The sequence below is a fragment of the Lepisma saccharinum genome, chromosome 11, assembly GCF_977018435.1.
Source record: "Lepisma saccharinum chromosome 11, izLepSacc3.1, whole genome shotgun sequence".
Classification (NCBI taxonomy): domain Eukaryota; kingdom Metazoa; phylum Arthropoda; class Insecta; order Zygentoma; family Lepismatidae; genus Lepisma; species Lepisma saccharinum.
This window is the reverse complement of record NC_139239.1, coordinates 6,603,780-6,628,011: the sequence shown is the minus strand read 5'-3', so window position 1 is coordinate 6,628,011 and position 24,232 is coordinate 6,603,780. Positions and strand designations below refer to the sequence as shown.

The 24,232-nt window shown below is 42.5% G+C and overlaps 1 protein-coding gene across 5 annotated transcripts in view; it reads right to left on the bottom strand.

Annotated features, from left to right (window-relative positions):
- Positions 1-24,232, bottom strand: part of Pde8 (phosphodiesterase 8) — a 406,334-nt gene that overhangs the window by 181,791 nt on the left and 200,311 nt on the right. Inside the window, exon 1 of one of the 5 annotated variants that reach the window (XM_083130654.1) lies at positions 5,105-5,226. The exons of the other annotated variants lie outside the window; for them this stretch is intronic. Within the exon in view, the coding sequence (XP_082986780.1) occupies positions 5,105-5,206 (102 nt within the window). The 5' untranslated portion in view covers positions 5,207-5,226. Of the gene's footprint in view, positions 1-5,104; positions 5,227-24,232 lie in introns of those variants that run through there. 5 annotated transcript variants of the gene reach the window in all.

Below are 24,232 nucleotides of genomic sequence, written 5' to 3'. Positions count from 1 at the left end.
AATATCTCAAATAAATCTAATGAACCGGAACGGTCCATTGCCATTTCTGACGGGCCGGAACCGAAAGGTATCGTACGGAACGCCGTACTATTCCGCTCTGGTCAATTTTGAGCTCTGCTTCTGGGACCTAAACAACTTGAAGCTATACACTTACCAGGTAACCAGGACATACTGCATATGTATTAATCAGTACATTGGGATATACTCCGCTTTACTGTTATAGAGTTCTAACGAATAACAAATATAGGGCCTTCCCGATGGCATAGTGGTAACATCGTCGCCTTGTAAGCAAAGGGTTCGATAGCGATGCCCGATGGAGCAAATAGTGGTTCGGATACAAACAGATGTGCCAATGAAAATAATACGCATCAGGTTAAGTTCGTATTTACTAGATCATCATCTGTAGAAAAATATAAGATCTTCCGAGATATTATCTCTAATGGACAGACTGATAGAGTTGATCTTTGTTGCGTTGAGATATAATTTGGTATGCAAATAATTCCATCAAATTTTGATTTTAGCTGCCTTGCAGTTCCTGAGATATTGACAGTCGACACGGAAAAACGGACGCGACCAGCACATTTGCTAATTAGTAGCTTAAAAGCGGAAAATATAACATTAAAATATTGTAAACAATTACAAAATATGCCCTGTTTAATCATCTTACACAATATTCTTTTGGCAGCTATATGTCCGTCCATTACAACACATTTGTTGACTCTATAAAGTGACAAAATGCAAACACTGAATGAATATATTTGTAGTGAAAAAAAGTACGTAAATGTTTCAATGCTCTGGTGCACAACACACTCCTGGTGAATCCTTTCATATTTCTTCACTCAATCGTAGCATGTTTCCAACAAAAAAGGAGGAAATTGCAAACAAAAATTACATCCGGTACAAGCATGGTTTTAAACACCGTTAGTATGACTAAAAATAGACTTTGGTTAAAATACAGTGCGTTCGTTTTGGCTCTGGGCCGAGATAGCGCGTGAACAACTTTTAACAACTCTTATCACACAGGTTAGTACTCGTTATGCAATATAAATATAATTGTCCACATGCTGAAGATATGTGCGTAAATAAGCGAGACGTTACGGGACGAAAATGCCGGCAACTGCGCCATATCACGCGTTATCTCGGCCCAGAGCCAAAACAAACGCACTCTATAACCTGATGCTAAAATATGGTAAAATATGCATTGATATGACCAATAAATAAAACTAGCCTCATCAGGTTCGCAAAATGTGGAAACGTGTTTCAGTTAACTATGCATGAAAAAACAGTTCAGGAAAAAATATTGACGTCATAAAAATCCGAGTCGCAATCAGCACCGTTCAATTACTTATCTTCAAGTTTCAATGTGTTGTCCTTTTATTTATAAAGATTTCGGTGATAGGTTAACCACCACATCAGGGAGGTAACTTACATTGTTTAAATATTACTTGTGTATCATTTCGGATTGACATGGTGGAAAGCTCCTGGAGACTTGGGTTACTGTCTTGACACTGATTTTATTTTTCACTTTCTGACTTTTTGATGCTAGTCGTGGCGATGAATGATGATTAGGTGAAACTGAAGAAGGAACACTCATGTCCCCAGAACAGGAGCCTTCGATGGCGAAATCAATCAACGCACTTATTCAACAGCTGTTTGACGTCGTCATAAACCGTAGAATGAAGAGAGGGAATAAATCATTTAGAACAAACGTTGGAATTACAGCGCCTTGAATAACGTAGTGTGGAAAACGACCCAAGAAACTGGTTCCCCGAGACGATGACAAGTAGATGGCAGTGCGATCGACCCAGGTGCTAATTTTGTTATGAAAGTAATGCGGCTTAGTTAGTTTTTGGAATATATTGTGTAGATTTGTTTCTCTAGAAAGGCGGTAAGTGAATTGATGGAAACAGTTATATTTGTGGAGTGATTTGCAGTCACGAAATGGCATTAATTTGGAAAGAAAAGTAAAATAAAATTAATAAATAAATAGCATGCGTGCGTAACACAAGAAGAAACATCGCAATGTGATTCCGGACGTCAGGTCTTGGACTGTGTATTAGAGTTTATTTTTGTATGTTATTAGAATATAAATAGTATCCTGAGAGATATTTCATACCGAGGCGACAAACCACAAATGTCGCTTGAAAGCGAGCAGTCGGAAATCAATGCAGCCTTTCGAACCGTAGGGACACAAGCTCTGACTGCACCGTTTCCTCAAGGAGATTTTACACCAAAGCGACACGCGACAAACGATACGAGGATTTCACACCAAAGCGACACGGGTCCTTCGGTCCAAGGCAACTTTCACACCGAAGCGACACATGTTGCTTGGAAACGAGCCAATCAAGAGCTACATTTCACATCGTAGCGGCATGACGGGAAGCACAGGCCAGCGTTCGGTTGGTGAAATCCTCAAGCGATAAGTGTCGCGTGCCGCTTGTCGCTTTGGTGCGCAATCTCACTAAAGCAAGACACTCATTGCATCGCGTATGCGCGAACAACAAACCACGGCAACATGTTGCAAGCTATTGAGGAAATGGCCCAGTTTGAGCGACGCAGAAGCGACAAAGCGACACGTGTTGCTTATCGTGTCTCCTAGATCTGTAGTTGTTATGTGCGGTTTATCGTGTCGCCTATCTGTTGTTCGCAAGCAACGCTTGCTAATAGACTGAAGTCACCATGTCGCTTGTCACTTAGTTGGGAACTCCCCCTGTAGCGCGTCGCTTCCGTCTGAGCACCCTTCCTTTAAGGAGCTTTCAGACCGAAGTAACAAGTAGCGACATATGAACGTGTCGCTTGCTGTTTGGACCCTCATGCGCAATGAATACTATTTTACATTCTGGAAGTGTGTGTCACTAGTGTGGCAGTGTGAACATCCCGTGTCGCTTGTCCCATTGGTTTGAAAGTTGCTTACAATCATGTCGATGGCACTAAGAAAGTTTTGTGGGGTTACCCTTGTCGTTTCATGCAATCATCATTATCATCATCGCCGTGATTAGTTTAAAGCGGAAGAAAAGAGACAGTAAATATCAAAAATACAAATGCTTAAGTGTGTATATCTTTAAAAAAAATGATGATGATAATAATAACGAACCTAATTCATACACAAAAATTTAGTTGCCAAGAGCATTCCACGCGTATTTTTTCTCCGTATTATTAACGAAAGTATGACAATAACAGGACGTGGTCGACTGTCTAGAATGTTCGTTAATATCTTCGCGACCACTGTACCAAATATCATAGCAATTATCGCATTCATAGAAATGCTTCATGTAAAAGAATCAGACGTTGCAGCGAAAACGCCATTTACTTCCATTATAAACAGTCGAACACCAAGCACCGGGGTCAACACCAGCGCCTCTAGCGGATCATTTTCGAGTGGAACCATCCAGAGAGCGCAGAAGCATGCCGTTTTCCACACTACGTTATTCTAGGCGCTGTAGTTGGAATTATGGTAATTAATTGAGAATTCCAATATGAACCGAGACAACGTTCGCACGTGCAAATATAGTAGTATACCTAGGTAGTAGCTCACCTATTCCTCTTACTTCCTTATACTCGTTAAAATTTAAATATTGTAGGTGTAGATATCCAGGTATACATGCTTACAGTTCTTTCTAGTAATGGGGAAACATGCTTCACAGCCATTCTGAGAAAACGATGCTTTGTAATTGAAAGGAAAAAGACGCAGTTAACAAGAGATAAACCTTCTCGCAGACAAACATTTGTTACGTCAGAGTTTTCTTTTCATTTTCCCCTTCTTCCGCGCCATCTTTGGAGTTTTTAATTAGGCGATGTTTTCAGTAGCAGACCTCGTTCAAAGCGATTCTTTTGAGATCGCCACACGAAACAAAAACTGAATTGAGAGACAAGAGCGCCAGGGCAGGGCGAGCACTTGCCTCCCCCCACCCCTGAGATTTTTGGAAAAAGTTAATGTAATTCGAATGGTGAAATTAAAATGTCTAATTTCCAAAATTATATTTCTGTTCTCATTTTACGTCACTTTTCTCTCACTTTTTGGCTAATCGCGACGATGAAGATCAATTATGATTAGATGATTGATGCAGAGACACTCACGGTGGAACACTCATGGACGGGCCAGGAATCAAATTCGGTGTGTCGAAATATCTAAAGATAAACAAGTCAATGCATAACGTCAACTTTTCTTTAAAAATGAGATATTGTGAGAGTGTATCAAACCTTACAATTCAAGACAAGGAGGAAATTTACGAATTCACTTTTTAAGAATGGCATTTGGCATGCTGTGTTATTCGCATAAACTAATTTTCATATTCTATGTGAAAATAAAAAATAAAAAAACCTACAAAGATTAGAATACTAAATGAACAATCACAGCAGTACAGAGCTTCTGGCAATTTGTCACAATGAAGATGAATGAGGAATGGATGAAATTGATGTGGAGACACTGACTGGTCTAAACGCACGGCGGCTGGTCAGAATTGCGCTGGTGCCAATGGAAAAGCAAAGCGAGAGCGGGACAAAAGTAGCTGGTTCCCGCGGGCTGTGTGGCAACGTCAACCGGGCTGCGTTGCCTAGTTCGAGCGTCAGACCGACCTCTCTCCGGGGCACTTTTGTGTCATCCCTGGCCTTTCGAGCAAATACTTTCAGGTTATATCACATGGATTACAAAGACCAACTCTACGAGATCTCTCATTTCCTTAAACCTCCGAACGCACGGAGATGTGCTCCGACGTGGCAACAACGCGAACTTTTGCCACCCGCCTAATTTCATGGCCGTGCGTTTAGTATGGAAAAGCTAACAGTGCAAACAACTGTTGATAACATTACTTCTATTGTAAAAAAGTGTGACTGTTAGAGTTACAGCTGCTTTTAAAAGTAGCTAGTTGTAGTATAAATTCTCAAAAAGTAACTGTTACTTGTAACTGTATTACAAGAAACTAGTTACTTCCAAGCACTGCTATCAAAACCGCACATGTCCCAATGGTTTCCAAACTCGATTTGACCACAGACGACACTCGTCTCTCATTACGTCACCACATATACCAATGCCATAACAGTGCACAATGAGAGTTCCACGTTATACTACGGCCACAAAAAAATTGTTTCCTAAACATACACTTACCCTGCGCACGTCGTCCATCCTTTCATATTCTCTGCGGCTTCTTCTGAACTTTGCACACCTACTAAACATACTGTCCAAGATCACTTCGCACCAGTACCACATCTTTAGACGCGTATCACAGCCATTTTTTGCACATCTTCAGACAGAGGAGCCCGCTATCATAGCGTTACGATGTTGAAAAGTAGCGAACACAAAAGTCTGATAAGATAATGATAAGGATTAGTGAATCGAAATGCAGATAGAAGGTTGAAATGATGGACGAACGGTGAGCGAATCAATGTACAAACACTTCACGCGTTTTGTTTCTAGCTTATCTCTTTCAGTAAAGGACTCTATTGCTAAAATTAAAGATAGAGGGCGCTCACTACCGACTGTTTCTAATTTAACTCCGAACAGACAGACAGTTGGACCAATAAACATAGTTTATATCCCGTTAAACTAATACTGTATTTAGTAGAACTTTATAATGTACATAACTCTTAATCTTCATACTCACTAGTGTAAAAGATATCAAGAGGTTACTATCGTCTCTCACGACCAATCACGTGGACTGATCGAATTTCTTCAAGTTGCGCTGAGCTATACAACGATCATTTCGTAATCAACGTCAGTACTATAGTAAAGTCAAAATAGAAAAAATAAAGGAACTAATTCATAACAAGCAGAATGTTGGTGTGTAACGTCCTTATAGCATTAATAACAACATTTTAAAATATGGTGAACTTAGCATACGCCTACGGGTGATCGCCATGAACCTTTGATATGTTACTATTAATGTTATAAAGAAGCTATGCACCAAATTGCAGCTTGCTATGAATTATAGTTCCCTTATTTCGTAAAAACTTTCATTGTCCGCCATTTTTCAATATGTCGGCCTTAGCGTACGGGTGATTGCCGGGTGCTTTTGATATGTTATTATTAATGTTATAAAGAAGCTATGCACTAAATTTCAGCTGGTTATGAATTATACGTAGTTACGTTATTTCGTGAAAACTTTCATTGTCCGCCATTTATCAATATGGCGGTCTTAGCGTACGGGTGATCGCCAGGGACTTTTGGTATGTTGTTATCAATGTTACAAAGATGTTATATACCAAATTTCAGCTTGTTATTAATTAGTTCCTTTACATCTAAAAAAATTGTGACTGCACTGAATACACGTCATGACGTAGTGCATGCACTCTGGGAAGAAACAGTTGAATGCGCATGATGAGTCCGGCCAACAGAAAAAAAGAAACAACAATTCTACATTCTAACTAGTAAAACTATACAAGCAGTCACCCTTTACCTTTATATTAAATCGACAGGGCAACAGGTATGCGTAATCATTAGAATGAGCAGAAATCGCTTAACATAGTTTCGACATTAGCTGCTAAACATTTTCCTGTATCCGTGAAACGAATAGGTACCGAGAACTAAAACAACACATCGAATGTTAAGATATTGCAATGGTAAAATGAAATAATATTACCTGAAATGAATAAAAATTACCCGTTAATTTGAACAAATATCAAACTGGTACAGGATCTGTATTTTTAGGTGCAGGTTTATTGCAACCTACAAAATGCTTGCTGCGAACGTAATGATGTTTGGAAATTCTAACTATATGTAAATGTTTTCTTCCACACGCATTTGCACACTTTTTACAGTTGCTATAGGGCTTCGGAAAAGGTACAAATAGACCTCACGCACAAAGTTTACCCAGCATGATTACAATGCAGGATATGATATCTTTGCCGGAAATATGGCGGCGGGCATGATTTCGAGCAATGAATTGTGGGTGAAGTTGTTCGATGATTATAATCCATTAATTCATAAATGTCTTGAAAGGAAACGCGAATGCAAGATATTACTTCTGTAGGTTACGTAACAGAAATAAAACAATGCTGCAAGATGCGATTGACTTTTGACTCTATTCGGTCTCGTCACAGCTGTTACATGGCTGTGAACTTTCGTCACCATAGCAACGGCAAAATTCCAATTATTACATCATTTATACAGCACTTGGAGAAAAAGAATAACATAAAACATATTCAACGCTGTACAAAAATAATTATTTTCAACTTTCAACTTTGGAAAGAAACAGAGATAGAGAGAGAGAGATGAACAGGAGATTGTAGTGCGAGAATATGAAGAAATGCATAATTGGGAAAAGAGATAAACAGATTCTTGTTATTTAGCGTCGCTTTTCTGCCACTTTTGGCTAATCGCCACGGTGATGAGTGATGATATGATGAATGGACACTCCCAAAGAACACCCATGCGCAGACCGTGATTCGAACCCGGGGTCATAGCTGCCTGTGACAAGGACTCCGCAGCGAAGAAAAAAGAAAGAGAAATACATTGGTAAAGAAACAAAGGACAAAATTTCTCTGTCAGAAATGCAGATTGAATGAAGAAGAGACGGAGGGAGAAAAAGAGGGAAATGTAGAAAACACTGAAATACTGAATTTGATTGGCGATTCTAAGACATTTACTCGAGAAAATTCCCATGGCAGCAGACAAAGACATTTTCAAATCTCCATCTGAACAGAAGTGGTCAACTGGGCAGATTCGAAGCGTTAGATATTACAGACTCGACTCGATTACTGAGATGGTTCACATCCAGGCACCCCCGCGATGTAGGATACGAAGCCCTCGAACTGTTTAAACTAGGAACGCGTTGATGAATTGCTCCGAGCCATCCACAAGAGGATCCCATTCGACGTGGAACAATGGGCGGGTGAATTGTAGGGAAACTGCACTTGTTTTACCGGAGCTTGGGGAGAAGGGCTGGGCTATTTTGCGAGAGGAGTTATCGACCGCTGCCAACCTTGCGATGATGAGAGGCTGCGCTCATTGAAACTGACCTCAACAAACGACGGTTTTCAACGTTCCACTGTGGCGTCGAGAACACTCGAAAAACTTTGGTTCCCTGTGGGAGGAAACTTACTTCCAACATGATTTTCGCAATCTATTTTCTCTGGGTCTTGTTTTTTTGTACAGAAGCTAATCGGATCACGTTCGCACACGCGCACACACACAGGGGCAGAGAGAGGGGAGAAAGAGACAAAGAGAAATATATTGGAAAAGGGGAAATAGAAGAGAAAGAAACAAAAAGAGAGAAAGAAAAACAGGGCATAAACAGATAGAGAAACAAACCAAGAGAGATGAAACGAGATAGAAATAGGAATAGGAGAAAGACAAACAGAAAGAGAAATGAAAATGGAAAGAAATAGAAGAGAGAAACAAAGAGAAGAAGATAGAAATAGAAAGAAACAAAGAGAAGAACCTAGAAATGGAAAGAAACAAAGAAATGGAAATAGAGAACGAGACAGAAATTGAGAAACAAAGAGAATGAGAGAGATGAAAAGAAAGAAATAGGAGACAAAGAAACAGAAAGAAAGAAACAAAGGTAAAGAGGAATGAAAAGAGAAATAAATAGGAGAGAATAAACAGAAAAGAAATAGTGAAGGAAAGAAACAAATAAAGGAAAGATGAAAGAGGGAAAGGAAGAAACAGAAATTGAAAGAAAGAGGGAAAAAGAAACAAAAGTAGGTAAATAAAAACAGGAGAGAAACAAAAATAGAAAATCAAAAATAGAAACAAAATAGTAAGACAGAAAGATAAAAGAAAGAAACATAGAGTCACTACAACCGCCTCAAGTTATTTATCCACACAACTCCAATAGCCTGCCTAAAACACAACCAGTTTGATTTGTGGTATTTTGTGTGCTAAATGTACCATTAGGACACCATTTTGAAAATTCTGCTAACTCCAATCTCTGCCCCCAGAATTTAATAAATCCGTATATATCATAGTATGTTACATTTTGAAAAGCGATATTTTTAAAAATTCTGTTGCAATTTCGGAAGGATGAAGCTAGAGAGTATGGTCTTGAAGAACTCAAAACGATCTCTTCCTCTCTCTAGTTTCCAGAAAGAAAATGAGCAATGAAGGTGAAATATGCGCTAAAGCAACAAATGCACACACTAAGCAGAAGGCAGTACGGCGAACGTAAATAGTCCAGGCCATTTGCACTTAGCCGGACCCTGTGGCCGAGTGGTTAGCACATCGCACTGCGACGCCAAGGGTCCAGGGTTCGAATCCCGCTCGAGCTTGGTTGTTTGTGAATGTCAATTCATCAATTTCATCATTTCATCACTCATCCCCATCTTCGCAAATTAGCCAAGAGGCACAAAACGCGAAGTAAAATAAACAAAATCAATCAATTTGCACTTAGACCTGGCTAAATTGCTTCAGAATCTTCTTAAATAGTTTCTAGCTCAGATATCATTGCTGAATAACATATCCAAAACCAGACCACGGCTGTTTTCTACTAAATAAAGAAAATTACACCAAATGTGCGGATAATTATTGACTGACCCTCATATAATATTCGATATTAACTTTCGAACATCAGATTAATATTTGTATCTCTCCTGTACTGTTCCTCCCTTTGCCAATGCTTCAATTATTGGACAAGTTTACAGAGGGATATAATTTAGATTGATGGCTACGAGGGGATACCGTATCCAGTTGTAGACATTTGAGGGGCGCAAAGTAAGATCCCTTTGAGTATCTTTCTTGAATGTCAGAACCACTCCGTGCTTGGACAAGGTTTTCGCCTTCCTTTGAGCATCGACAGAGTGTTGCCAGAAAGCTCTCTGAGGATTCTGTTCCGGCTCCGAAACAACAATGCAAGTAAATACGCTGGAAGGTCGAACGGAGCGAGGGACACACGCATCTCGAGATTAAGACGGGATGCCGTCCGTCAGGTAAACAGAGAACGAGGAAGGATGTTGAAGGATGCGGACATCTCCAGCGAAGCAAACACTCCGACACACACAAGGGGACGATACATTCGAGATCGTTCTCAGTGTTTCCAACTCAGGGGTCGTCTGTAGTTTCTTTTTTCTGCCGCGTTTCGGCATCTTTAGGCTGCAAAGAGGGCAAAAGAAAGGTTAAAGCTGCAAAGAGGGCAAAAGAAAGGTTAAAGCTGAAAAGAGGGCAAAAGAAAGGTTAAAGGCTGCAAACAGGGCAAAAGAAAGGTTAAAGGCTGCAAACTGGGCAAAAGAAAGGTTAAAGGCTGCAAGGAGGGCAAAAGAAAGGTTAAAGGCTGCAAAGAGGGCAAAAGAAAGGTTAAAGGCTGCAAAGAGGGCAAAAGAAAGGTTAAAGGCTGCAAACAGGGCAAAAGAAAGGTTAAAGGCTGCAAACAGGGCAAAAGAAAGGTTAAAGGCTGCAAACAGGGCAAAAGAAAGGTTAAAGGCTGCAAACAGGGCAAAAGAAAGGTTAGAGGCTGCAAAGAGGGCAAAAGAAAGGTTAAAAGAGGGAAAGAAGACGTGATAACGGGGAAAATTGAAAACATAGATAGAGAGAAAGAAAATGTGAAAGAGAGAATTTGACATAGAACCTCGATGAGGATGAATGACGAAGCTTGCTTTTAAGTGTATGTGTGGTTTAGAACCGTTGTGGATCATTCTCCTCCCCCTTGATACAAGGCGACAGCTTTAGAAAAACTGGTGTGAGTACACAGGATGAAACTGACAATGGCCCATACGGAAGAAAACATCCATGTCCGGGACAAGACTTGACCCCACAACCTTCGGTGCAGAGGTGAGTCGACCACTCAGCTATCAACGCGGTGATTAATGCTTCTTACTAGCATTACTTGTGCTAAGCACAGCAAAGGCACGCAGTGATAACTTCGACACCTCGTAATCAAGGGGGCTCTCTAGGTTCGATACCCGGTGGAAATGTTAGTTTGCAAGTGACGCGCAAGTGAGGAAGACCACACAGATGAGACCACTTTGGATTGTACAGCTCCAGTCCCGATTAGCATATCTGTGCATAAAGTTGACTTAAAACTCAAGTAAAGGCCAGATACAGCACCACGTCTTATATTGCACTACAGATTACTATTTGAATTATCTCTAAGAACGAACCACCGTCATTACAATTTATTGAGAGCTGGCAACTGCGTCTTGTTTCATATTTAGGAACCTTGTAAGCAATAGACCCTCTCAATCTTAAATGAGAGAATTCTCTGTACAAATACACTTTTTTACTCCTTTTTACAAGTACATACAGTTTCAAATTAAGATATTTAGTTCATATAATAAAATAATAATGAACATTAATTATACGATCTGAATTGAACAAGAGTGGTTAGTTTTTCCCTTCCTTTACGTCGCTTTTCTACCTCTTGGGTTAATCACGAAGATGAGGATGAATTATGAACAGATGATTGGATGTGCACAACCAGGGCTCGAACCTGGAGCCGCCACGGAAGCTTGCCTGAGTAGCTATTGGATTGATTGATTGGTTTGTTTTATTTTACTTCGTTTTTCTGCAACATTTGGCTAATTGCGAAGATGAGGTTGAGTGATGATATAAAACTGATGAAGGGGCAAGTCAAAAGGCCGGGATTCGAACTCCGGACCCCTGTCGCCGTAGCGCTCTGTGCTAACTACTCACTACTGACGTCGGCGGCCATTGAAAAGACCTGATATTCCGCTTTTTATTCTTTAGAAAAAACTAAGACCTTCAACCACGCCTGCGGACTCATAGCGGTAACATGCACAAACCATGGCCGAAATACGCGATGGCTTTTCTAGAACTTTACGCAGCAGCTGGCAACACTGCTTGAAAGCCCGAGCGCAAAGTCCGGCGCCTAAGTGAAACCAGACACCCCTTTGCGGCCCTGCAGTATTGTATTTCAGTAGCAAATTGACTGAAGAGTGAAGTCAATGTACGTCCCAAATGAGTGTCTGGCGTCCAGTGGCCAAGAATAGCAAGAGGAAACTGGAGAGTCTGGAAGGCAAGAGTCCCATTTCCCCGGCCTCCAACAATGGGCGCTCAGGGGCGCTCCGGATTGGAGGTTAAATATAGTCCTCTCACAGGACGATCAAACGATCCTCACATTTACGTGGGAGAAGGGCACCTGGGAATAACTATTCATTACCTGGAGACATAACCTCACGATTTACTAGATTGAAAGCCATCCTCCTGAGAGTGTATCCAACTCTGTATCTATTATACTAATAATCGAGCGAATGCCATGTTTAGGAGATGTCATAGTAACGTGCGAGGAAGAAGCTAGAAGTCCCTAGACCCGAATAAGGCATGACCTGTGTTTGTTCATTGTCGATTTCTGAATCAGTTCAGGATTCATCCTCATCCTCGCTATTAAATCCAAGTGGTAGAAAAAGGGTTGTTAAAGAACCCATGAGTTCTATTGAGTTCTGTAACAAGACCAGAACCCTTTTTTCACGCACAATTTAAATTCGGTCCAAGTTGCGTATTGTTCGATACCGAACTTGCACCGTATTTAAATTGATCCGGAAAATAAGGTTCCGAGACCGAATTGAAACACTTTATACGGTCCATAACTCTATTACGCTTTCTCATTTTCTCTCCCTGACCTGAATTGAATTCGGCCAAGTTGTAACGTCGTCGCCTTGTAATCAATGAGTTCCGGGTTCGATACACGGTACACAGTGGTTAGGTCCCGATTAGCCGCGAATTCCATTGTTCGGACTTGCGGGTATGGTGTTGCTAGTTATTTTGGGGAGGGTGTTATGTAGATTGTGTGCCCTTACTTAATTGCACAAAGTGACAATTCTATAGAGTACTTTATTTTTACAAAGAGACTAGGGCTTTATACGGATAAAGCTTATTAATTTGAATTAACGAAACAGTTTTGGTTAAGCTTTCTGGTAGACATGAACAATAAATTTGGTAATCTTTACTGAATTTGATTTCTGACCAAATTATTTGGCAACCTTGAACAAATATGGACGATTACTAATAATAACTTGGTTCTGGTTAACAATCATGTGATTATCGTCTATTTAAAGGTTGCGCACACCCAGGATATTTTTCTGGAGAGAAAGGGGGGGGGGCTGAAATTGGAAAAGCGGAGAGTACGTACACACAGAAAACTAAATGCATCATATCGATTGATGCATCAGAATGCATCGATTGATGAACTAAAGTGTGTTTTATGGCTTCTTAAAGAATCAGATTCACATTTGATGCATTTGGGTGCATTTTTGTATGTCGTGAAAGAAACACCAAAATGCATCATTTGGTTCAAGTGAGGATTTATTTCAGTCGAAAGGCACTTCAATGCATCAGTTGATGTTCCTTGATGCACCATCCTGCATCATCAAAAAAGATGCAGGAAGGTGCATCAAAACGCATCAAGGTGCATCAAAAGGCATCAACTGATGCACTGAAGTGCATCTCGACTGAAATAAATCCTCACTTGAATCAAATGATACACTTTGGTGTTTCTTTCACGACATACAAAAATGCACCCAAATGCATCAAATGTGAATCTGATTCTTTGAAGAAGCCATAAAACACACTTTAGTTCATCAATCGATGCATTCTGGTGCACCAATCGATATGATGCATTGAGTTCTCTGAATGTAGAGTCTGGTGTGAGTCACACCCAACTTCCAAGAACCTGCAAAACTAAATGCTGAGATCTCTAAACTTGGTCCCCATAACCTGACAATTCAAGTAGACCCAAATAGAGAATTGACAAACACCAATTGGAGCTCGGTGGAGCTCGCCTTAATGGATTTCTCTTGTAAGGCATGAGCTTCATTTTCTGGCAGTGTTGCCAGCCCCTTACTTGAAAAAATCACCAAGGTTTTTTTTGGGTCTAACCTAGCCTAAAGCAAGGAGCTGGCAACCTTTTTCTCGCAGTGTTGTCAACACCTTACTCGAAAAAATCACCAAGGTTTTTGGTCTAACCTAACCTAAAGCAAGGAGCTGGCAATTTTTTTCTCGCAGTGTTGCCAACACTACACCCGAAAGTAAAGCTTGGTGGGGCTTGCTTTAATGGTTTGCTCTTGTAAGGCATAAACCCCCCCCCTATTTTCGGATACAGTATTACCAACATCTTACTCGAAAAAAATCACCAAGGTTTTTGGTCTAACCTAACCTAAAGCAAGAAGCTGGCAACCTTACTTAAGACTTGCCTTACAGTGCATAAAGCAAGGTTGCCAACCTACTGGTACTTTTGCCATAGCTTTTTACAAAAAAAAAAGAGAGAGGAGAGAGAGAGAGAGAGAGAGAGAGAGAGAGAGAGAGAGAGAGAGAGAGAGAGAGAGAGGGAAGAGTTAAACAACCGACAGCTGCCAACACCCACCCTAACCTAACCTAACCTAACCCAACCTAACCTAACCTACTCTAACCTAACCTAACCTAACCTAACCTAACCTACTCTAACCTAACCTACTCTAACCTAACCTACTCTAACCTAACCTAACCTAACCTAACCTAAACTAAACCTACTCTAACCTAACCTAACCTACTCTAACCTAACCTACTCTAACCTAACCTACTCTAACCTAACCTACTCTAACCTAACCTAACCTAACCTAACCTAACCTAACCTAACCTAAAGCAAGGAGCTGGCAACCTTGCTTAAGACTTGCCTTACAGTGCATAAAGCAATTTGCCAACCTACTGGTATTTTTGCCATAATCTTTTACAAAAAAGAGAGAGGAGAGAGAGAGAGGGAAGAGTTAAACAACCGACAGCCTACCTACAGCTTTTTTTTTGTCTAACCTAGCCTAAAGCAAGGAGCTGGCAATCTGGCTTGAGGCTTGCCTTACAGTGCATAAAGCAATTTTTGCCAACCTACACACACTAAACAAGGAGAGCCGGCAACAAATATGTACTGCCGTAAAAGAGAGAGAGATGGGTGGATGGTAATATAGTATGTGTGTGCGTGTGCGCGTATAATATGTAGCATTATTAACTAGTGTGTGTTGGCAATTTACTTACAACTAAAAAAAAATAGAGATGCCAACTTTGCTGTAAGATGAAGAGAGAGAGAGAGAGATTTATGGCTGGCAACGGTGGTGGGCGATGTCCTCCCTCTTCTGTGCAATATGATATTATGATGTTACTGTAGTTTTTGACGGGGATTACGAGTTAACTAAAAAAAAAAAACCTGCAACTAGAGAGAGTTGCCAACACACATACGCTATTGTAAGAGAGATGGATGACTGGGAGGGGCAGCATTTCTGGCTATTCACAGTGGCGGATGTACTTCCTGTTGTTTTAAAAGCTAACAATAATGATGGAATTTCATGCTGACAGAGCGGATTTCTACTAGTCCACGTTGTTAACCTACATATTACTCCTCGACTAATAAAACTAGAAGCTTGAGGGCATTAACATTAGACCGTCACAGACTTTCACATTACCCATCACTGATGCCGCCAGAACCAAGTTTCCTGCTTCTATTCATAAAACAAAAAAAAAAAAAAAAAGACGGGGAGAAAAGAAACATGTACACACTTCCGTCACTATTTTATAACAACTAGGGGAAGTGGGGCGGGAGGCGGACATGTAACGGGAGATCACACAAGCGAGCTTCCTCTACATATTTGAGGAAAACAACGCCACCCATATATAAATAAACCCCTCTAACTAACACTAATTAGAATTAGCCTACAAAATTTTTCTCGTAAGGCATTTTTTTTTGTAAACACTCTACCACCAACAGATCACATATAAATAAACATACCCCGAAAAAAAGGAAAAAAATGCGCTCCATGAAAAGTTGCCCTGTGTGCAAGAGAACCATGTCAAGCCAACATTTTGCAAGACATTGTCGCACCTGCGTGCCAGGCAAGCATTTGGCTGCCACCGAACCATGTCCCAGGTGCGACAAACATATTACTATTGGTCATCTGAAAAGGCATATCACAACATGCAAAGTCGTCGTCGGAGCACCTGTTCTACAACCGTCGACCAGCTCGACCAAGAGGAAAGCGGTAGCCGACTCGCCACCACCCGCCAAACGCGTCAAGCCTGCGATGAAAGCAGACCGGTCTGCTTTCGGAGGAATATTAGAAGATTATGTCCTATTGTCGGACGGCTCTTGCGATGTTCGTAGCTTTTTAGAGGAGAAGCGAGCAGAGATAGTTTCTATTCTTAGTAATGCACTGGCTACGCACTCCTCCACTAAATTCTACGGTACGCTATGTTGCACATACAAGAAGCCGACCGATGAAAGATACACTTTCTTTCATGCAACGAAAGCAAAAACGCTGCATCTGGCGGATGGTGACAGCATTGGGGAAATTTACGACAAGTTTACCGAAGAGCTGCTTGTTAAACAGGAGGAGCACGAGGCCACAGGCTCGGGCGGTTCGCTGTGTGGAGAACCCCATAAATTGTGTGTTACTTTTAGTCAGTTTGCACTAATGTCCGGGTCTAGTTACGTCCCTCTACCACCAGATGTTGCAGCAAAGAAGGCTGTTCTGAATATTCAGAACAGGGATAACAAGTGCTTCGTCTGGTCGGTGCTAGCAGCGTTGCACCCCGTCGACTGGAAAAATCAACCGCGTCGCGTTGGCCACTACGAGCAGTACGAGTCGGAGTTGGAGGATGCAATGGTGGGAATCGACTACCCGGTGGCGCTTTCGGATGTTGGCAAGTTTGAGGCACGTGCTCGCAACTTACAATTAGCCATAAACGTTTACGGTCTCACCGAGAACAAAAATGAGGTCCACCCCATCCGGGTGAGCAACGTGAGCAACAACAACGAGGTACGAGAAATCAACCTCCTGCTCATGAAGAATGAGACACAACACCACTACACCCTCATTCGCTCGCTCTCCCGGTTGATGTCGAGTCAAAAAAGCAAGCATCATGGTAGCATAGAAGTTTGTCGAAGGTGTCTGATCACTTTTGACAACCAACAACAAAAACACCAGAGCTTACAAGGAGAAAACATCGCTGCCGAGAAGCTCGCTCGCCACATGCTATACTGCAGTACCAACAAACCTGCACGAACTATTCTACCCAATCCTGATGCGACAGAAAAATTTAGCATGCATAGCGCCATGGCAAAGCATCCTGCCATCATTGTAGCAGACTTCGAAGCCTTCCTCGAACCCCTCTCCACCTGCTATCCCGATCCCGAAGTTTCTTCCACCACCCCTTACCAACTCCACGAGGCCTCGAGTTACGCCTACGTTGTGGTGTGGCGAGACCGACGTGTTGCCCCCGAGCCGTATGTCTATCGCGGTCCCGACCCGGTCAAGCACTTCTTGCAGAGGATGGTAGAGGAGGCCCAAAAAATAGGAAAAGTGTTGCTGTCCCCCAAGCGCATGCGACGACTTTCTCCTAAGAATAAGCGTAGGCACGAGGAGGCAACCAACTGCCCTGTTTGCAACTTGGTCTTCTCCGACGATAACAGTAAAGTGCACCACCACGACCATTATGGTACTGGTAGCTACATCGGTCCGTGGTGCAACACGTGCAACTTAAAAGCTAGGGACCCGCGCTTTATTCCCATCTTCTTTCACAACGGCTCGGGATACGATTTTCATCACTTGGTACCCCATCTCGGCTACGATGATAGTCGTATCAGGGTCTTAGCACAGAACGAGGAGCGCTACATTAGCGTGAGTAAGTGGGTGTCTATCCCCGAATTGGAAGCAACTATCGAGCTTCGGTTTCTTGACTCGCTGCGTTTCCTCCATGCAAGCCTTGATGCTCTTGCAGGCAAGCTTAGGGACGAGCAGCTGACTATCACTGCAGCTAGTTTTCCAAACTTGGATGTTGGGCTCATCAGACGTAAGGGGGTCTACCCCTACGAGTACGTAACGGACCCCGACAAGTTCAAGGAAACATCGCTCCCTCCACAGGATAAATTCTACAGTCAGCTGAGAGGCTCTAACATAACAGATGAGGAATACCAGCACGCCCAGTCCATGTGGAAAGAGTTAGGTTGTCGAAATTTTGGGGATTATCACGACGCATATTTAAAGCTTGACGTGACGCTCCTCGCGGACGTTTTGCAGGCGTTTCGCGCGACAGCAATAAACATCTACCACCTAGACTCTGCCTACTTCTACAGCCTCCCCGGACTGGCATGGTCGGCCATGCTGCTCACGACCAGGATTAAACTCCAGCTTCTTAATGATGTGGAAAAGTTACTTTTTTTGGAACGAGGCATCCGAGGCGGTATGGTCCAGGTGACGCAACGCTATGCACGTGCTAACAATCAATACATGGCCACCGGTTACGATCCCTCTAAAACAACAAGCTACATCCTCCACACAGATGTAAACAACCTGTATGGATTTTCCATGATGCAGAAACTTCCGTACAAGGGATTCGAGTGGGTTAATCCTTCGGATTTCGACATGAAAAATTTCGAAGATTGTACATACGGATATTTTGCCGAGGTGGACATCAAATTCTCTGAGAACCTCCATGATGTATTCAGCGAGTTACCACCTGCTCCAGAATTTAAGCGTTTACCTAACTCGAATCAACCCAAGCTTATCATGGATGTTGAGCCCAAAGAGAGGTATGTGCTACATTACCTGAATCTTGCTTGGTTGATGAGGCAAGGTGTTACAATTGGTAAAATTCATCGCATCCTCAGGTTCGAGCACAGTAACTGGTTAGTACCCTACATCAAAGCCAATACCGAACACCGCATCGCTGCAACCTCGGAGCTTGACAAAAACTTCTTCAAGCTGATGAACAATGCTGTGTTCGGTAAAACGATGGAGAACGTGAGAAATCGCGTGGACGTTAGGCTGGTTACCAATGCGAAGCGATGTCGTAAGCTGGTTGCAAGCCCGTTGTTTAAATCAAGGACTATTTATAATGAGCAGTTGGCTCTGGTCCACATGGATAAACCTGTGGTGCACCTAAACAAGCCAATCTATGTTGGTGCTACTATTCTGGACTTGAGCAAGTTGCATATGTTTGAGACACATTATGGTACAATGTGCAAACATTATGATCGTGGCATTTCTCTTTTATATACAGATACGGACAGCTTGGTCTACCATGTTCGCACAGTTGATGCATATAAGGATATAGCGTCGATTCCACCTTTCATCGAGCTTTTCGACACATCGGGCTATCCCCAGCCGAACCAGTACGGCATCCTGCCCCGAAACAAAAAAGTGCCCGGTAAACTCAAGGACGAGAAGGACGGGGATGTTATTCTTGAGTTTGCTGGACTTCGGGCCAAAGCCTATGCAATTCGGGCCGAGGGGTCTGTCACCAAGAAGGCCAAGGGTGTAGGTAGGCAGGTTGTACAAAAGCATCTCGCATTCGAGGATTATGTTGAATGCCTGAAAACTCGCTCACCTGTTCTACGAAAAGAGTATCGAATCCAGAGCGTCAACCATAAATTGACAACCAACATTGTCAGGAAGATTGCTTTGGATGCGCACGATGATAAGAGGTGCATCCTGAAGTGCGGAATTCACACACTACCGTGGGGGCACTATCGCTTAGCAGAAAGCAAAACCTGCAACATATGCCCATCTTCAACAGAAAATTCATAAAAACAAAACAAAACAAAAAAAATCATTTTGTTACTCAGTAAAAAAAAAAACACTTTGACTGTCATTACAAAATAAAACTTTGACCGTATCCTTAAATAACCAGCATGCCTATGAACGTGTTCGGTTTCAAAAAACAGATCATCATGGAAACTGCACCGTCCATACCAGATCATGAAGTCTTACCTTCCGTGTTACCTAAACTCAACGGTCTGTTGATCATTCACCTCAACAGCATTTGGACGAAATTGGATGAAGACGTCGGCAAAACTTTTTACATTTTCAACAACAATTTACATTTTTACGAAATTCCGATCGACGGGAAACTTCAAATCACCGTGAATCCGGAAAACGCAGGCGAAATCAAAATATCTACCGGCAAGAATATTTTTCGAATCAAGCACGACAAGATGCTTTCTAACATTACGTACGATGTTTCTGCAGGAGATTACCTGTACGTGGAACTTCTCGGAGATTACGACAAACTCATTCCTCTTTTTGTAGAATTACGAATCGTCTATCCTATTATAAATAACCGTTAACCAAAAATGCCTAACGACATTTTCGGCAACACCAAGCGTGTGGACCACGCAGAAGAGATTCTCATGTTGGACATTCGAGTTAAGAAGTTGAGGACCGATTTGATCGCTTTGCAGGAAACCTTAAACAAAAGTTTAGAGTCGGAAATCGCTACGCTCCAAACGCAATGTCTCGACCCCATTCTGAAAATCGATTCCGAACTGAAAACGCTGATAAAAAATTATGTCGACGTACCTTCTTACGACAACGTTCAAAATATACAGTTGAGCGTGGATTCGCTTCAAAATGATTTGGCCAAATTACAGCAATTTCAATCGAAAAATGAAGATTTGGAAAAATTGAAACTCGAAATCGAAGAACGAACTTCCGCAATAGAAAAGAATTTCTCTGAACTTCAAACCGCCGTGAGCGATATAGACGCAGAACGCTTGCATGTCGTCGTTTCCAAATTACAAGAAGAATTCACCAGCACGTTGGAAGAAATTAAATCCAAGTTACAGACTTTGGAAGATACCATGACGAACCTACCATCGTCGGACGAACTGCAGGTCATCGGTAAAAGCGTCGCGAACATAAAAATTCAATTGGAGGCGTATCGAGATTTCGAACACATTCAAACCACCATCGCTACGCTTCAGGCGTCCTTGGAATTGATCAACGAAGAAATTAAAAATATTCACGCTGAAGCGAGAGCGTTGACGAGCATTCAAGACACGTTAAGCACGGTTCAGCAGAAGATCGAATATTTAGAAAATTTGAACGTCGAAACGAATCTCGCTCATTTTCATCATGTACTGGACAACATACAGGGTGACTTGGAATCGTTACGGACGAGCGTGCCTTCGAGCGAAGATTTGGAAAAATTGAAAACGGCGGTGACGGCACTATCCGATTCGAGCGACATCAAAAGTTCATTGAGCGATCTCGAGAGTAAAGTGGCCAATCTCCCCACCTCCAAAGAATTGCATGCTTTGAAAAGAAACATATCTCGAATGCTGAAACGACTAGAAACGGAAACGGCGAACGTGGAACAGATTCGAGACGAAATTAGTTCGCTGGTGTCGACGCTGCCCACTTCGCAGAGCGTCGCCGACCTTCACACGCAGTTTACAGAGATGCGAAGCATCGTGAACGATCTTACCGAGAAGAGCTCGAAATTGAATCAAATCGAGAACCTTCAGAACATCGTCGTCAACATCAGAGATCAAGTTGGAGTGCTGGAATCCACGCAGGAATCAACGCTGGCCTCTTTCGGTGCCAAGTTGCAAGAACGAAAGCTACAAGCAGTTGAACGTGGAAGTGAAAATCAAACCGTCGTTTTCTGCCGTAACGGATACCATAGTCGAGCATTTGCTGCCCATCGAAAATAAACTCGGACAAGTTCACAGCAACCTCGTTAGCGTCGATACTAAATTCGCTAAACTGCATTCTCTGCAAGCCATCGAAATCAACAGCGTACCCAATCAACAGAGAATCTCCACATTCGTCGAAGGTAACAAACTGTACATGTTACATCCTTATCATCCGTACTACAAGTTTCTCCTCGATGGCACGATTCAGATAAACGAATTTTCGTACTGGTCTCACGGTAGAAAAGCTAGCGTTCCCACCATGACTTTGATATCGAATCGTGGTGTCCAGAAAGCAGGAAACATTCCTCTGGCACGTTGGAACGAAACGCGCAACATATATGAAATACACGAAGACGAAGATCTCACCGTTTTCGACGTGAGTGCCGGCGATAAGCTGATCATTCAAAACACGAGCGAAGTGCCACCCTCTTTGAATCCCATCACGCTTGTGCTTCTCTTGAAACGTAATCTCTAAAAAAAATGTCTAGGCAAGCCATCGTCGAAGAATTGCATAAACCTGCACGCCGCAACTACGAACGTTTGGCTGTGGTAACCAAGGGCATCGACGACCTCTGGCAAAGTGACCTCGTGGAGATGAGTAGCGGCAATTTGAAAAACGTGCATAAATTGAACAAGGGCAACAAGTACCTTCTCACCGTCATAGACACGTTTTCGAAATTCGCATGGGCTCTACCTTTGAAGGCAAAAACAGGAACGTGCGTCACGGAAGCATTCAAATTAATTTTTCGCGAAAGCGGCGGCAGACGACCTCGGTTTCTGCAAACGGACAACGGTAAAGAATTTTACAACGCCGTATTCCAAAAGTTTATTCAAAAACACAAGATTCGACATTATTCGACTTTCAGTCACATCAAAGCCAGCATCGTGGAAAGATTCAATCGAACCTTGAAAACACACATGTGGAAACGATTCACGCTTCGGGGAAATTACAAATGGGTCGACATCCTGCCGGAACTCGTTGACACCTATAATGATACAGTACACAGAACAATAGGCATGAAGCCAGTTGACGTTACCAAATCTGACGAGCAGCGTTTAATTTCTACAGTTTACTGTCCAAAGTACACACCCACGACAAAAAAAGCTAAATACAAAATTGGAGACCAGGTGAGGATCAGCAAATTCAAACGCACCTTCGAGAAGGGATTCACAAAAAATTGGAGCACGGAACTTTTTACGGTGGTTCGAGTTCTACCCGGAAACCGACACACGTATATAATAAAAGATAGTAGCGGCGAGATTTTGAAAGGAAGATTTTACGAAGAGGAACTCTCTAAAACGAAACACCCCGACACGTACCTCATCGAGAAAGTATTGCGTAGGAAAGGTAATAAATTGTTTGTCAAATGGCTGGGACTTCCGGAAAAAAGTTGGATCGACGCGAACGAAGTGATCTTGTGAGTACGTGGAACGTGGTGAAGCGTCTACCGGATCCGGAAAGTCAAACGAAGAAAAAAAACGGTAAGTTGCTTCCCGACAGCATCCGCTGTCTGATCGTAGGTCCTTCGGGGTGTGGGAAAACGACACTGCTCGTGGACAATTTTCTCCTCGCACCGAATTGGTTAGATTGGAAGAACAGGCACCTGTACGTGTTCTCGAAAAGTTTGGAGCAATCCAAATACCAGCAACTGATGAAACTGTACGATGGTCTGGACATTGCAACGTTCGCCTCGGAAATAAAACCACTCGACGATTGTCGTGAAAATTCAGTTGTTGTGTTCGACGACGCCATCCTGGAAAATCAAAATGAAATTCGCAACTTTTTCACGCAATGTCGTCACAAAGGAATGGATTGTTTTTACCTAGCTCAAACGTTTTCCAAAATTCCAAAACAGTTAGTGCGCGACAATGCTAATTTCATATGTTTGTTTCGTCAAGATCACACCAACCTCAAGCACGCGTACGATGACTACGTAGGCGGGGACATGAACTACAATCAATTTTCGGAAGGCTGCTCTTCTTGCTGGAACGGTGACGATTTCGGATTCGTGACGATCGACATGACGAGGAAACCCAACGACGGAAAATACAGAAACAAAATCAACGACTTTCTAAACGTTGCAACGTTGTGAGAAACGACGTATATAAATAACGTCATGACGAAACGAAAAATCGAAGACGAAAATCTCAAGCTTCGCGATTACCTCGCGAAACGCTTCAAAGGTTGGAAATCCGAAAATCGCGGATTCTACGAAGAGAAGAAACGTCAGGATCAACCTGTGATTGATGCCATCAGCGGTCTAGGTAAAGAAATTAAAAGTGTCACGGAACAAAATAAAAATTTGATCAATGAACTCGTACCGCTTGCAGCTAAAAGTTACGCTGTACCCACGCCTATTTCAAGCATTCCTTCGACACCGTTCGAACTGAAGGATGCACCGGCACGACGTCGAGCCATAGGCAGCACGTCGTCGTCTTCGGATAAAATCGAGTTGGGACCTTTGGCACGAGACTACCTGAGCACGGGGAAGTTCGACAAGGATGAAGTGTTCGGATTGTATCCCAGCATGGAAACCAACGAAGGCGGCGGTGTGGTGTGGAAGATTGGGAAATCGAAGGTGACCTTCGAAGGCAACGACATTAAAGTCAATTTAGGCGACAAGGATAGTTGGAACAGGTATCCGGGTACGGTGGGACTGTGGGAACTCGTCGCCAAAAAGCAGCCGAAAGATTACACCGACGAAGATTACCAGAGTTACAAGGAAATTCTGATCATGACGGATGCCTTGTACCAAAACAACGACGCCTCGCAGAATAGGGTGAAATCAAGCAGCGGCGAGAAGTACAGGAATCTCATCAAACCGATTTGGAACCAGGTCAAAACAGGCAGCGGCGTCAAACGCTACAACACGTTACCCAAAGAATTCGTTTGGGTGGACGACGTTAGGAAG